Source organism: Heteronotia binoei, chromosome 11 (assembly GCF_032191835.1).
Source record: "Heteronotia binoei isolate CCM8104 ecotype False Entrance Well chromosome 11, APGP_CSIRO_Hbin_v1, whole genome shotgun sequence".
Lineage (NCBI taxonomy): Eukaryota > Metazoa > Chordata > Lepidosauria > Squamata > Gekkonidae > Heteronotia > Heteronotia binoei.
This window is the reverse complement of record NC_083233.1, coordinates 4,106,911-4,122,692: the sequence shown is the minus strand read 5'-3', so window position 1 is coordinate 4,122,692 and position 15,782 is coordinate 4,106,911. Positions and strand designations below refer to the sequence as shown.

The window sequence follows — 15,782 nt, the reverse complement described above, 5'->3', positions numbered from 1 at the left end:
TGCAAGCCGTGGCAGGTTGGCTCAGACTGAGCGGGCTGAAGTTGAATCCAACGAAGACAGAGGTCCTTTGCTTGGGTCGCGGTGCCCTGGGAAGGGAAATCCCCTTGCCGATTTTTGACGGTGTGCTGCTGAAAGCGGCACATAGGGTCAAGAGCTTGGGGGTTCTTCTGGAGCCTTCACTATCAATGGAGGCACAGATAGCGGCCGCTGCCAAGTCCGCGTTCTTTCATCTCCGACGGGCGAAGCAGTTGGCCCCCTTCCTAGAGCGCCGTGACCTAGCAACGGTGATCCATGCTACGGTCACCTCGAGACTGGATTACTGCAACGCTCTCTACATGGGGCTGCCCCTGTGCCGAACTCGGCGGCTGCAGCTGGTGCAGAACGCGGCGGCTAGGCTGTTGTTGGGACTCCCAAGATGGGAGCACATACAGCCGGGGCTGCGCGAACTGCACTGGCTGCCAGTGGGATACCGAGTTCGTTACAAGGTGCTGGTTATCACCTTTAAAGCCCTATATGGCCGAGGACCTGCCTACCTGAAGGACCGTCTCTCCCCATATGAGCCCCAAAGAGCATTGCGGTCGGCTGGAAAAAACCAGCTGACCGTCCCTGGGCCAAGGGAGGCCAGATTGAAGGCCACCCGAGATAGGGCCTTCTCTATTGCTGCTCCACTGCTGTGGAATCAACTCCCGGTAGAGGTGCGGGCCCTGCGGAGTTTGGAACAGTTCCGCGGGGCCTGTAAGACCCACCTCTATAAACTAGCCTTCAACCAATGATAAACTAGGAAATGCCTCTAAAAAAGTGCTCTTGGTTACTGAATTTTATGGAATTATTGAAGATCGAATGTTTTAGCACCATTGTAATTTGTAAATTTTAACTTGTAATTTGTCTTAACTTGGATTTTATTTGCAATTTATGTAATCTGATGTATAATGTATTTTATGTTGTAAGCCGCCCTGAGCCTGCTTTGGCGGGGAGGGCGGGATAGAAATTAAAAGTTATTATTATTATATTATTATAAAAACATTGGTTAGGAAGGAGGTCTCACTTAGGGAATGCCAAGCGAAACAGAGGGAAAGAGAAGGGGACAGATGGATCTTCCTGGGGAGAGAGTTCCACGAAGGGAGTAGAGGAAGTTGTAAAGAACAGATACGCAGCCGCTTTTTAGTCCAGTCAATGGAGAAAGAGAGCACTTCCTGTGGCACTCTGAGGTCTCTGGAGCAAGGGGCAGGGTACTGCCACTTCAGGAAGACCATTCCTGGGCCCCCTCGGCCCCTCACCTGCAGCACTGGGAGAGCGACCCAGAGCTACCCTCATCTCACAAAGCGCTAAGCAAAAGGGTTGTTCTTGTTCATCGCAGCCCTTTGTTAGGGAAGCCAATTGCTTTCCCTGACAGGGTATCTGCGCTTTTCACAGCACCAAGCAGCGAATGACAAGGGAAGAGCTTGTTCCCCTCAGATGAGAGGGAGGAAGGGAGAGCTCTGAAGCTGTGCAGGGGAGAAAAGGGATGATCTGTGGGCCAGCCGGCCAGCCAGCCTTGTGTTGCAACCTACAGATCTCATTTTTATTTGTCTTATTATGGCCATTTGTGCTTCTTAAGAGTCCCCTATACCATGCTTGCTTCTATCTTCACTGCTACGCCCCACTTCCAAAGGGCTTCCCATCTACTGGCCTCATCTGTCCTTGCAGCCAAGCAGAAATGTTTTTCATAAAAGGAAGAAGGAGCTCCAGTGGAGGGAGGATAGGGCAGCTCACAACAGAGGCAACATACTTCAGTACCTGCAATGCCTGTTCCCCGCCTGTGGGTCAGCACTCAACAGGGACTTGCAAAGCCAAGAAACCCAAGTGAGGCACAGGCTGCCACTCCCACCACATAATTCCTTCTCTCCACATCCCTCCTGGTCAATGTCTCTCACATCCTTGCCTTCCACCTCCCTTTTCAACTACTGGGGAGGGGAGGGGAATCTGTCCGGCCACTATTAACTCTACAGGAAGAGCAGGAAGGCTGAAGAGCTGGAAAAGCAAGAGGAGGAGGGAAAGAGTTGTGACCCATAACTGGGAAACGGGGGGGGGGGGGCAGGCCTGGATGGGTCACGATACCAAGGAAATTTGGACTCCATACCAAAAAGGTTGGGGCTAAGGTATTTGGGCTGTGCTTGTAAAACCTCCATTTTACCACCCAGCATCCGCTCGCATCGTGTTCTGGCCCACCGCATGATTCACCGCCTTGGCTCAGTTACCTTTTGGCAGGCGGCTTTTGTTCTTAGTATCAAATTGCAATTAGAAAATAAAGGAATAAGAACAACTTTACAGTCCTGCTAGTAGATGTATAAGATAAGAATTCTAACCCTCTGTAGTCTTAATATCAAAACAAACAGTGAATGCATTTGAACATTCTATTTATCGTACTTTTTTCTATTCCTATTACTGGCCATAAAAACCAGTGTCCACCGCCTCCCCTTAAATATACACAGTTCTTGAAAGATAAATTCAGGTTGGTAGCAGTGTTGGACTGAAGCAACGGAAGAAAATTTGAGTCCAGTGGCTCCTTGAAGACCAACAGAGTTTAATTCTGGGCACCAGCCTTCCTGTGCATGTGCTTGGTTCTCTTTCTGGAAGACACAGAGGTCAAGGCTTTGGCAAGTCTCCAAGTGGGAAGGAAACTAGAGAGGCAACAGCCACCCTAAGCTCCACCCGGCACGAATATCTGTGCAACAAATGAGTCCCATAATGCATCTGCCCCATGTGTCCAGCCAGTGGCTGCCTCATTGGAGGTTTCCTTACAGTCAGCAGAAACATCCCAGGATAAAGCATAAAAAGTATAAAGTACAATGTACAAATAATGAGTGTGCCTACAGGGACACACACTCACAAACAAATCAGTTTCCCAGCTCAGCTCATTTCTATATTTGCTATCAGACTCCAAAGTTCACGACTTCAAGACCTGTTGGGGGCAAAGGAAAGTGTGTCTGTGGAGGAGGGGGGGGAGAGAACTAGACACAGCAAAGATAAGGTGATCCAGGCACTCAGCTTGTTAACTCTCACTAAGAAAGATAAAAGTTACAAAGACGTGAAGAGGAAGAGACAGAGGAAGAGAAAGAAAGGAAAGGACCTCAATGATTTATCACACCAATGATTTTCACAATTACCTACCTAGCTAGAATTCAGAGGACATAAAATTGGTTCTGGGGACTTGGACTCTGAGAGCGGATATCTGAAAGCTGGCCAGAACAGCAGGTTTCAGAAGAAACATTCCGCCACACACCATTAATCTTCAAAAGAAATATCTGCATACTATTGCCATTAAATTGAAAGAAAAAGGTCAGAGGCACCCATTAGAGAAGGAGCAATCCTATTTTTTATAGATGCCAACAGGAACAAGTTTGAAAAACTACCATCATCTTCTTGAGTTGTTCAAAACTCCTACTGAATGAGTTTCACTTCCCCTGCCCCCTGCCCCACACAGATAACCCCATCCTACCCGAAACTGAAGATCATTTTCAAACATTTCAATATTTTCAAACATTTTTAATTATCTTCCATTAAGAACTTCCTTGCAGACACACAGCAACTTAGACTGATGTGTCAAAATCTCCGGAATTTTTAAAGACTTAATTATTTGCAACATAGACACAATTCGCAGTATTATTTACAATACCCGAATGATAGAAAAGCAAACCTATTTAAAGTTATGTGGGTAAATCAATAGGAAAAAGGGATGTGGTCAAATTCAAGATGTCAAACAAAAAGAAAATCTACCAGCCCTATATTTCACATACATTTTCCAGCACTTCTCAACAAAGTCCCCAAGACCAGCAATGAAATCAGATGTGCTTAAAGTTCACTGAAATCCATGAGACAAATTACTTGCAATTAGCTGACAACTCAATTTACTTCAAAGAAACTTATTACTATCTCTGGATGAAGGCTGAGTGTTACAGAATACATGTGCTGACCTGGATAAAGAGAAAATTAATGTATTGCCCCAGAATGAGAGCACAAGAGCACAAGCTCTGTCGTATTCTAAGAGGCAAAGGATGGATTCATTCAAGAATGTGGTGTATTTTTATGGAAAAGACATTTTAAGGGCGGGGGGGGGGGGGGTTTAAAACCCCCAGATGATTACTCATTTTTTTCTGGTGTCTTTCTCTCATTACTATTTCTCTATAATTATTTTTACCAAGCTTTGTGATAATTTCTTCAAGCCACATTTCTTCAAGTAGCACTTGTTACAGATAAGATCCATTAGTACTATAGTTGCTCCATAAATAGTATGTTTGTTAAAAATACCAACCACAAAAACATGCACGGGGGGGGGGGGGGGGACAGCAGCCTCTGCAGAAAGATAACCATCTACTTTACAAGAGAACATAAAAAGTCGGTATAATTAGCAAATAAATGACAGGGGCAGGGAATGAAGCAGCATAACGGGGATAGGAAAAATGTGGTTGCAAAGGTTAGCTGTGTGCCCACCTTGACCGTTTCAGCTTATTTTCTCTCTCTGTAATTTGTTTAATCCATTTAGCTGCCTCCCCAGTCCATTCTGCCATTAAAAAAAAAACTGTTTGGAGCAAGCACAAGCAAGCAAGTCCCCAGCTTATTTCCCTACCGCCTGTCTATAAGATGTAGGAATAGTGATGCCTTCCATGAAGATAGATCCACGTGAAATGAGAAAAAAGCATTCGAATTTATAGACAGAGTTGAAAAAACATGAATTAGCATATTTCATTTTGAGACAAAGCAGGGACAACAAACCAATTGCACAGGATGGATGGATCCAGTTAAGGGGAAACAACATTTGATGCAATAAGCGTGTCAAAAGAGCAGATACGTGTGTAAGAGAATCTTTTCTAATTGTGGGAAAGTTAACTTTATGATGCCCATCCTCAAAGTAGCTGTTTTATTGCAAAGGAACTTCATAAACAGAATGGGAAGGGAAATTTCTGAATTACAAAACTTGAAACAAACACCCATACAGGTCTTAATAGGAATATCAGTTTCTTATCTCATTACATATGCTGAACTCATTCTCAAGAAGGACTATACAACTTTTGTAAGAACACACATCCTGGGTATTTTAATGTTTTTCCCCCTCTCTCTCCCTCCCTCCCTCTTCCCTCTCTCCTCGCTTTTGAATAATATAATGCAATACTGTTTGTAATAGAATGCAATATATACGAATAGATTTTTTTCAGACACAATACCTCTAAAAACAACATACTGATATGGTATTTAGAACAACATACAGTGATTGTCACCTTCATGCTTGCAGGGAGGCAGATGGGCATCATAAAGTTAACTTTCCCACAATTAGAAAAGATTCTCTTACACACTTATCTGCTATTTTGACATGCTTATTGTATCAAATGTTGTTTCCCTTCAACTGGATCCATACAGCTTTTGACCCTGTGTACTCGACTTGTTGTCTCTGCTTTGTCTCAAAATGCTTATGTCATGGTATATGCTAATTCATTGTTCTTCTTCTATAAATCTGAATGCTTCTCTCCCATTTCACTGTATCTGAAGGGGGGGGTGTAACACACAAAAGTTCATAACTTGAATAAAACTTTGTTGGTCTTAAAGGTGCTACTGAAGTCTAACTTTATTTTGTAGGAATAGTTTCAGCCTTGGTTTTGAACAGTTCCATTACCGAACAGGCTGAAATGCTATTCAAAGGAGAGTGCGCTGAGATGATGGTGCGTGATGTCGACACCAACATCCCTTGAAGAATTGCCAGTGGACTTCTGAAGAATAACGTGTTGGGCTGTTTGACATAATCAAGGTGTGCTTTATTCCCTGCCTTCCCTTCAGTAATTTTAAGTGTAGTTAGCAGGTTGACTGAACTGACATTTCCTTCACAGTTGAGGGAATTTTAAGAAAGCAGCGCCAGTGTGTGGAAACCAGAAGCTTTCAGCAGAACTCACTCAGCTTATTTTGCTCTCCTTCCCTTCCTGTCCATCTCCCTCTAAGCCTCATTTTCAAGACATTCAAGGGTTCAACATTGGTGTCAAATGAGGAAGTGCTTTTTTTACAAAGTGAACAACTTTTTTATCCTCAACCTGGCTCATTCCATAAGCAAATTCAAGCAGGAACCACACGTGAGAAGTAGCCAATTTGTTTTGCAGGAGACCCAGACTAGACCCAGACCAAAGATCTGCCAGAAGAAGAGGCTCCACCAGCAACACCTTCGGATACCCGTTCTCCTCTGCAGCAGTAAAGAAAGAAGCAGCTAAAATCAAGCCTGCTTCAGATGTGGCAGGGGACAGACAAGATACTCAGATAAGAAAGACGATCAAAAAGTAAAGAGAAAGTGAGTGGAGTACCATGGCAAAAGCAGCCGGGAAGCGGGGGCGGGGTATCCTGTCTAACCTTCCAAAGTAGAGCGGCCAGAATAGTGAAGGAGAACCCCCAAGGCGGGGGGGGGGGGGAGGAGCAGGGCTTCTTTTTTCAATTGGAAAGGAGCCGCTGGGATGGCCTGACTCGAAGATGCCTGCTGCAAGCATCCGAGCTCCCTCTGCTCTCAAATGTGCAGAGGCCACTCATGTTTACTCAGAGGTGGAACAAAAGCACTTTGGACATGCTCAAAAGCATTGCTGTAAAAATACTTACAAGTCATCAGCACAAGAACCATGTTAGATGGGGGGCACCAGAACTTTGGGGACCAAGAGGGAAATGTCCAAACATCCTTCACTGCCAGCATTAATTTCAATCCCGTCTTTGATGCTACATGCAGTAGGGCTTGGCCTGCTGAGGCTCCAGGGATGCAGACCAGGCAGTTCCCCTCCTGCTCTAGGTCTTGTAATTGGGAGGTGCCTTGAGAAGCTCTCTGGAGGCGCAGGAGACAGTTTCTAAATTAGTAACAAAACAAATAGTGGATCTAAGGAATTATTCTAGGACCTGCGAAGACTTAAATCCAATAAGTCATCCAGTTTAGAAACCGCTCACGTCCAGCACATAATCATCGCCTGGATGTGGACTGGACAGTGGGTGTGGAGAGCATTTCCTGCCCTCCTAGTTGTGGGGAAGAAAGAGAAGGAGGCTCCTTGTGAAATCTCTCCTGTGCTCCTGCAGGCAACAGTCAGCCGGGAGGGAGGCATCCTGGACTAATTACCTAACATGCTCTTTGGACATACAGAGTCTTGTCTGTGTGCCAAAGGATGGATTCTCTCAATAGAAAAAGCTGGGGAAAGGAAAGCAAAGAATAATGCTTTAGCCACAGCCATCGCTCCAGTTCTTTGCTTAAAAGGGGGACCGTGGGTATAAATCAAAAACCTTATCACAGCACTGACAATTTATTCACTGCTTATCTCCTTCTATCAGGGGAGTAAATCAAAAGCCACTCACCAGGCAGCTAATCATAAAGTTACACAGCAAGTATGTTTCTAAGAGAATAAATAATCTCCAAGAAGACTGATCCATAGAATAGCAACAAAGGAAAGACCAGATACAATTTTCTCTGCTCTTTACTTAAACACTGGAGAGTGGAAAAAGCTAAATGTAAAGCTGTTGTACTATCAGTTGCAGGTCAAGCATTTTGAATGACCAACGGGGGCACGGAGACATCCTCTGACCATCCATGAGGACTGCGACCTTCGGCTGAGTTTAGGCCAACCCCCGCCCCCCCCCCCCCCCCCTAGGCAGCCTAGGCAGATGGGACTCTCATTACAATCATCAGCATATTTAATATTATCATGGCTGCCGTCATGAAGAAGAAAAGTTAAAGTCAAAGATGGAAAAAAGACCAATAAGGCCAAATAGCAAACTGAACACAGCTAAACATTAAACCAGTATATACTAGCAGATGTGAACGAGAAAGGAACAGCCCAAAATGAGACAGACCTTTAGGGCCACACACTGGTGAATTCTGCCATCCTAACCCAGGCAAATGTGACATTTCATGCAGTTCTTCCAGAGAAGCATTCCAGTTAAGCGGGGGGGGGGGGGGGGTTGGGTAGGGTAGGGGTTGTTTCCTTAATAGTAAGCTTGCTTCCAGTTATTTGCTTTCATTGGAATACATGTACCTGTTGAATTCTGCACTGAAATTCAAGGGAGAGGCGCTGCAAATTTCGCAGGATTAGAAACTGAAGTCTTTTTATCAAAGTGTATATAAGGAAAAAGAAGCAGGCAATTTTCTAGTAAACTGCCTAAAGAGAAATGACCCACTCTCAGCTTCTAGCATCACAGCCAGACTGAGAAGTACAGGGCACCTGGTTCATAATTTTAATGTATTATTTTATTTAAATGATTTAATCTATAACATTGAATATATGAGACTATTAAGTTTTCAATGTTTTATGCATTCTTAAGCCACTGTGCCAGAAGATTTTGAGCTGAATCCAGCTGTCAAAGGTAAGAAAGGGCAAGAAATTACTGATGTGGTTGGTGGGAAGGAGAATGTATTTGCAACAGTGCAAATGGAGCCAGGGAGAACTTCAGGGAAAGCCATGGGAGCTTTCCTACGAATCGCTACGAGATGGACACTGAGCGGAAGGTGAGCCGTCACACCACTATATGCACAAGACCCAGCTTCCCAGACTGACACAAACAGGTCCCCCGTAAGTGATACTTCAGAAATAAAAGATATTCAACAGTCCAGACCACCATACTCTAATGCAGCAACAGGACCTTACAGTCATAAAATGTAAAGAGCAAATCCAAGTCCATTGACGTCAATGGGAGGCTTTCCATTAGATTCCATGGAGAACTGGATTAGGCCCAAGATAAATGCTAAGGAGGGAAAGGACAGTCAACTGTATTCAACCTAGCAAGGTTTGTTTTGATTCAATTAAACCTGGGCAGACTGGAGTTGGATTCACCACACAAATCTATCAGATTTCTACACATCTGACTCCCAGCCCATAAAACCATACGTTACTTTCCCATAGAGGCACTGTGAGATTAATATGAGCACATGTGACGCTTTAAAAATGGTTTGCATATCTAAGACCAGTTGCACAAAAACATCTTCTTTGGAATGACCTGCGGGCTTCTCTGTTGAGATATGTGTGTGTGTGTATGAAATCCTATTTTCTATTTTCACTTTGTACCATATCCCAAAGCACAGACTCTGGGCACTCCTGATTATTGCAATTGATATGGATATGCCCTGGAAAAGGTGTAAATCTTATATGTGAGTTTTCACCCCTGGAGACCTGAAATTAATTCCCATTTTATCAGACAACAATAGCTACAGCCTCTCAGCATCAAAGCACCATTGACAAAGAGAAACTATTTTCGGTGGGTATCTGCTTGTACAAAACAGCTGGTACCTGCAATCGTTGTAAGAGTTTAACACTACTTCACTAACTACAAATGGGAGCTATTCCGATACGTGCTGTGGGGTTCAGCAAGACCAAAGGGTGTCTCAGGGAGCCAAAGGAACGATACTTTCACGGTCACTGTATTTAGAGGAGTCTGGAGAAAATGGCGGACTGCTCAAGCCTTTGAAACAAGACCAGTCAGATACCAGCTTCAATATGAGCTTCATAAATACGCACTTCGATGTTACAGAAACTCCTTCAGCAATTCTACTTTTCACACTTCCCAAACAGCTAAAAAAACACTCCCTGATTCAAACACAAGTGTGCATCATATTGGGGGTGGGTACTAAGACAAATCTGAGGTTGATTTTATTGTGTCTTTATAAAAAAATTTTATGCTCGATAAGGTTTCTAAAGTATGATGCTATTCCTACAACAGCTTTTCTGCTATGTTGCATTCAGGTTTTCTTTCCTGCAGCTACTCCTGCTATTTTTCCAGTCAGACAATTCTGAGTCCGTGGACCAGGGATACATTTTGTTGTCGTCGTTTCTATGCCGGCAACGCTCTGGATCATATGGCGCACCAATCTAATTAGTTAGAGAATGCTCTCAATCAGTTGTAGACCATCAGTTCCATATCAAAAAGTCCAACGCATGCCTAGTGAAGCTTAAATGCTGGAATTTTAGGAACAGGACATCGTGGAAATAAATTCTACTGAAAGAACATTTACCTTACAGCTTTGCATTTATTTATTGTAGTCAATGGGACTGAACAGACTCAGCTGCCAGCAGTTCAGTTTACAGTCTGCAAACCGGCCTCAGGCATCGACAAAACTTCTGGTGCTGGGGGGGGGTAGCTAAAAACAGGAGGGAGATGCCCCCCTGCAGTCCCTTCACTTTAAAAAAGAAATCAGTGAGACCAGACAAGTCATATATTGAATACGCTGCTTCTGCTTCCAAAATACCGTACTTTCAACCACCACTAACACTCCTTTACAAAAAAGCAGATCAAAATGTTAATCTTTGCGACAGATTCTTTATTGCCTGGACAAATGAAGTCATCCTTCCATCAGTAGAGTGAGCATGGGAAACTTAGGGAGTGATAATGCCAAAGTTCATTGCAAAGTGGATTCTGGGAAGAAACCTGCCCACTCTCATTCTAACTCTTGGCCCAGCTGCCCAGAATGTCCACCCAGGTGTCACTAGTGACATGGAGGCTTGCTAAATAGGAGCTGTGTTGTGAATCTCCGAAGTTGCTTTTAATGACAAAGGTAGTAACGTGATAGTTAAGTTTCAATGCAGTAGATGAGAAAAAAATTCTAAGACCCTGTAATGCTGCTGCCTGGCTAATCAAATCAGCTAGTTGTGGAAGCCTACAAGAAATGAGTGGATGCAGAAGAATAAGAGTTGAGTGGTCATCAATCCATTAAGACTAGTAAACTAAATCACCATGACTGCACCAAAGATAATGGTGTCTTCTTTGGTCTCATTAACTCAAAGGCAGCATTTTATGCCAGGACTGGGTCATGCAGAAGTCATTATTATGCCAATAAAGGTACTGACAGACTGACATAAGTCGTTATTTAGTTATTTATTGCATTGTTTTTTCCCCAATCTCTTATTGGTTAAAAACTGAAGAACTTTCAGATCTTTTCTTTAGCATAAAGATGACACTGGAAAAAATTCTGTGTGATTAGATGAAATCTCTAAACAAATTAAAATTCAAAGCAGCTAGCCTCATTCATGAAAGCAGATTTGGTCCTGATGCCATCCTCAGTGGTTCTAGAAATGCTCTACTGCACCTCAATCCATTCAGCTACATTAGTTTGCTGCAGGAAAAAAACCCCTAAAACAAGCCGAGAGCCGCCTATTTTCGTTTGAGCCCAGTTCTTCAGTGATCTTTTGCTACAATAAATTTCTTGATATTTACAGTGTCACAGGACTCTTTTGTTTTCCTTATACAGCTAGAAAAAGAAAGATGGGGGTTTAAAACACAACCAAACTGTTGTTAAAACTGCACTTCAGTATATTGAAGTGCAGTATAAGTCTCGGTCCCTGGTTCAAGCGGGCCTGTACCATGAAGCCGCCTCTAGCTATCTCTAGCGAGTCCCTCAAGCGGCGGCGGCGGCGGCGGCGGCGGCGGCTTAGTTTCCGCGGGGAAGCGCTGGAGCAAGTGGCGGCTTCCTTCGCGAGTGGCCAAAAGCAAGCCAAAGGAGCCCCAGCAGGGTCCGAAGGCGGAGAAAAGCTGCCCGCACTGCGGCTGCTTCTTGGAAGTGAAATGTGCCCGAAGGCGGCCAGAGCAGCCGCAGGCCGCCTGGCAGGGGTGAAAGCGCTGGGGCGCTCCCGGCCCGAGGAGCGCGCCTTCTCCTCCGGGCCCCTTCGGCCGCTTTCCCCAACGCGGCTGCCTCTCGGCCAGCGAGTCCTCCCTCCCTCCCTCCCTGCCCGCCCGGGAGCCGCGGCCGCCTGGTGCTTGTGGCCGGGCTTCAGGCAGGGTCCCCCCCCCCCCCCGGCGCCGGGCTGCTGCTTACCTGACGTCCCCGTAGGCGGCGGCCGCCGGGTAGCCGTCGAGCCAGGGGTTGAGCTCGCTCTTGATGCAGGCGGCGGCGGCGGGCGCGAAGGGCACCCTGCCCATGCCCACCACGCCGCCGGGGTACCAGACTTCGGCGGGGAGGTCGGCGCCTTCGTGGCCGGCGGGCGCGGCGGGGCTCCTGGCGTAGGCGAAGGGCGAGGGCACGGCGGGCTCGGCGGCGGCGGGGCAGGGGCCGTAGAGCTGCGCTTCCTCGGCGGCGAAGAAGGGGTGCCAGGGCGGGCCGGCGTAGTGGGGCGCCAGAGCGGGGCCGTCGGGCGGGCGCCGGCACTGGGCGCCCCAGAGCCCGCCGCTGCCGCTGGCCGCGGGCGGCGCGTAGTCGAGGGGGCTCTCGAGCTTGATGCGGGCGGGCGGGGCGGCGAGCGCCAGCTGGAAGTTGTAGTAGTCGCGGCCGAGGGGCGGCTCGTCGAGCTCCGGCGCGCCCTTGTAGAGGCTGAGCGGCCCCGGCACGTCCATGGCCCGCGCGCCCTCCGCCGCCTCGGCCTCGACGATCTTGCAGGTGGCCAGCGCCAGGGGCCGCGGGTGCGCGCCGGGCAGCGCGAACATGCAGTCGCCGCGGGCCGCCGGGAGCGGGTCGCCGCCGCCGCCGGGCGCCTCGAGCGCTTCCACCGCCAGGCCCATGGAGGCGGACACGGCTTTGCACAGCTCCTTGGCGCTCTCGCCCAGGAAGTCCTCCTTGGCCGGCGGCGGCTGCGGTCCTTCGGCGGCGGCCCGCGCTTCGGGCGGCTCGGGCGCGGGGGGCGGCAGGAGCTGCTGCAGGGGCCCGCTCTCGCCCAGCAGGTCGCCGGGGCAGCTCTGGAAGGAGGCGCCGGGCAGCAGGGCGGCGGCGGGAGAGGGCTCGGCGGCGCTGGGCGGCTGCAGCGCTTTGGGGCCGGCGGGCGGCTGCTCGAGCGGCAGGTAGGTGGGCGAGGAGGCGCCGGGCTGCTGCTGCTGCTGCTCTCGGGCCGAGGCCTGGGCGCCGGCGGGCTCGTCGCGCGCTCCGCCGCCCGGGCTCTGGAAAGCCTCGCGCACGCTCTGGAAGAGGCTCTGGAAAGCGCCGCGGAAAGTCTTGCCCGGCGGCCGCCCGTACACCCGGCCCAGCCCCACGTGCACCTCCATGGCGGCGGCGGCGGCGGTCGAGGCGGGGTCCTCCTTGGGGCTCCGGGAGAAGCGGCGGCGGCGGCGGCGGGGAGCGACTCTAGCAGGGGCGGGCCATGCCGCCGAGGCCACGGGCACGAGAGGAGACGGGGCGCCCGCGCAGGTGCCGCCGGAGGAGGCGACGAGGAGGAGGAGGCGGCGGCGAGCGGGGCCGGGGCAATGATTAACTGGGCAACTTTCCGCGGCAGCGGCCGGCTGGGCTGTGCGCGGCGAGGGGCAGCTGCAGGAGGCGCCGAGGTGAAAGCCCCGCGGGGGGCGGCGCCCAGCCGCTCGGCCCTTGACCCGCTTCGCCCGAGCGTCCCACCCCGCCGCGCAGCTGCCCGAGCCCGAGGCGCGCTAGCGAGAGTCCCGGGTGGCGGCGGCTCCTGCCTCCCGCCTTGCTTGCTTGCTTCCTTCCTTCCTCCCTCCCTGGCCGGCTGGGGCAACAAGGGGGTGCGCGGCGCGGGGGGGGGGGGGCCTCGGGCTGCCGCTTCCTTCCCCCTTTCGCCTGCTCCGCCCCGCTGGAGTCTCGCCGCGCTTCCAAATCCGGCTCTTGGGGGTTTGGCTTCTCCTCGCGCTCTCGCGGCGCCCGGCCCGGCCCGGCCCGGCGGACAGCTGGCAGGAAGGCCTCGAGACGAGGCGAGCTGCACGGGCGGCCCGAAGCCCCGCGACTGGACACGACAGGCGGCCGCGGCGCAGGCAAGGCTCGGAGGCGTGCGGAGCCCGGAAGCGCCGCTCTGCTTATGTAGCCCTTCTCCAGCAGCCCGCCGCTGCAGCTCGCTCGGCAGACGCCCGCCCAGCTCCACGTGCCCGAAGGTGGGTCTAGGAGGAGCGGGCAGGCCGGCCGGCGGGCTGGGCGCGCACAAACACACCGGTGGCGGCGGACGTGGGAATGCAGCCTTGCAAGGAAGCCGCCCTTGGGCAGCTGGCATTCGGGAGCCGCTGGAGCACTACGCGATGGTGACTTTGGGCCTTTCCTGGAAGTTGTTTGCCACCTCACCCCCGCAGTAGCGATATTGTGCTTCTCTTGCAATAGCTTGTTTCTAGGGAACTGCGCCAAGATTTCTCCCCCCTGGGCCTTACAACGCACCCAATATGCCATGCGAAGAGTATGCCAACTTGTCTTGATAGAGGCAAAGAAATTTCCCAGTGGGCCACTGCTGGCCAGAAGCGGGCAAAACCAAGATCCAACCTCTCTGCTAACACCTCTGTGTCAAGCGCACTCCTTTCTGTCATGTATGCAGGCCACCAGCTCTCTATTGCTCTCCCTTTCTTCACAACCAGTGGGTAGAAAGACCTGAATGGCCCCTGTTAGTCCTAATGAGATTCATAATCTAATCAATCATTTGAAGGCAGGGAAGGCCCCAGGCCCAGGTGGACTCCCACCAGAATTATTTACAAGCAGTTCTGACTGGGGGGGCTTCCCCTCTGGCGACTCTCTTCACAGGATCGATAAAACAGGGACCATGCCTGAATCATGGGCAAATTCCGTAGTTGCCCCAATTTATAAGAAGGGTGACTTTCAAATACTTGGGGGTCTTTTTCCAATATAATCATAACTGGACAGTACAACGCAAGCAAGCAGTCATCTCAGCAAGGTGTAGTTCGTCTGCAGTGGTTAGCTTTTTTTACAAGAACGGCAACCAATTTGTCCCAGCTGCCATTCGTGTTTTTAATGCTAAAACAGTTCCTCAGTTGTTATATGGGATCCCCATTTGGGTTTGCACCCTCAATTTCCAACTTGAGCAAATTCAGGCAGCATTTTTGTGCCGTATTTTAGGAGTCCCCAACTGTGTCAACTATGCTGCAATGTGCCTAGAGACTGGAACCCATTTGATTGAGACCAGGGCATGGCTATTAACTATAAAATTTTGGCTACACCTACACTTTAGGGTAGACCCTGCTAGTTATATCCATATGATGCTAGCAGATTCCTTCGTTTCCGCTTGGTATAGTCAGATCCAGAACAAAACACATTCCATAGGTGTACCCCGGACAACCTCTATATGCTAAGTGAAATGCAGGCATTCAGAATCCTGAAACAGAGGATCTTAGATATTGAGAAACAGTCGCTTTGTTCTTCTGGACATAAAACTTGTACCTCTTTAGCATTTCAAATCTTCCCAGATCATGGGCTGCCTGCTGCCTCCCTTTCCCAGATTACTTCACCCCAGTTACACCACTCTTATGTTAGCAAGACTCAGTGTTCTCCCCTCAGCGGTATTGTCTGGGAGGTTTGCCAACATTCCTTATCAGGATAAAGTCTGTCCATGTAATGGAAGGCACCTTGAAATGATCGCCCATGTCTTACTTTATTGTGATTTTTATGGGGAAGTGTGGGACTGTATAATCAAACCGATTCTGTTTAATTTTTATGGATTACCTGAAGCGAAGTTAAGTTTTTTTCTACTATCTGACCAATGTTCCCATATCACAAACCTGGTTACAAAGTACCTTTTGGCTGCCATAACAATCAGGGAGCAAAAGACTAGCTCCTCTTCTTGATATTTGACTGGTTTTTATAGCTGAAACTCCATGTAAATTTGCTATGCTGCACTTTTTATTTCTATGCCAATAAAGGTATTTGTAATTTGGGTAGTAATAAATCCATCTGGCCCTAGGATGTTTATGCTACAGCCTGGCTGGCAATACCATCAGATCACTCACAAAGGGTTAAAATGGACGGATATACTTCTTCTGTGAAGATCTTAAACACTGGCACTCCTCAGGGATATGTCTTGAGTCCACTTCTTTTCACTATTTATATGTCTGATTGTGTTTCTAGTAGTCTGAGTAACAAAATCATTAAGTACGCAGATGAT

The 15,782-nt window shown here is 48.9% G+C and overlaps 1 protein-coding gene across 1 annotated transcript in view; it reads right to left on the bottom strand.

Annotated features, from left to right (window-relative positions):
- Positions 1 to 12,948, bottom strand: part of AR (androgen receptor) — a 302,814-nt gene extending 289,866 nt beyond the window's left edge. The window contains exon 1 of the mRNA XM_060249714.1: positions 11,786 to 12,948. Coding sequence (XP_060105697.1) covers positions 11,786 to 12,942 — 1,157 coding nt within the window. The 5' untranslated portion in view covers positions 12,943 to 12,948. The remainder of the gene's footprint in view (positions 1 to 11,785) is intronic.
- Positions 12,949 to 15,782: the final 2,834 nt, after the last annotated feature.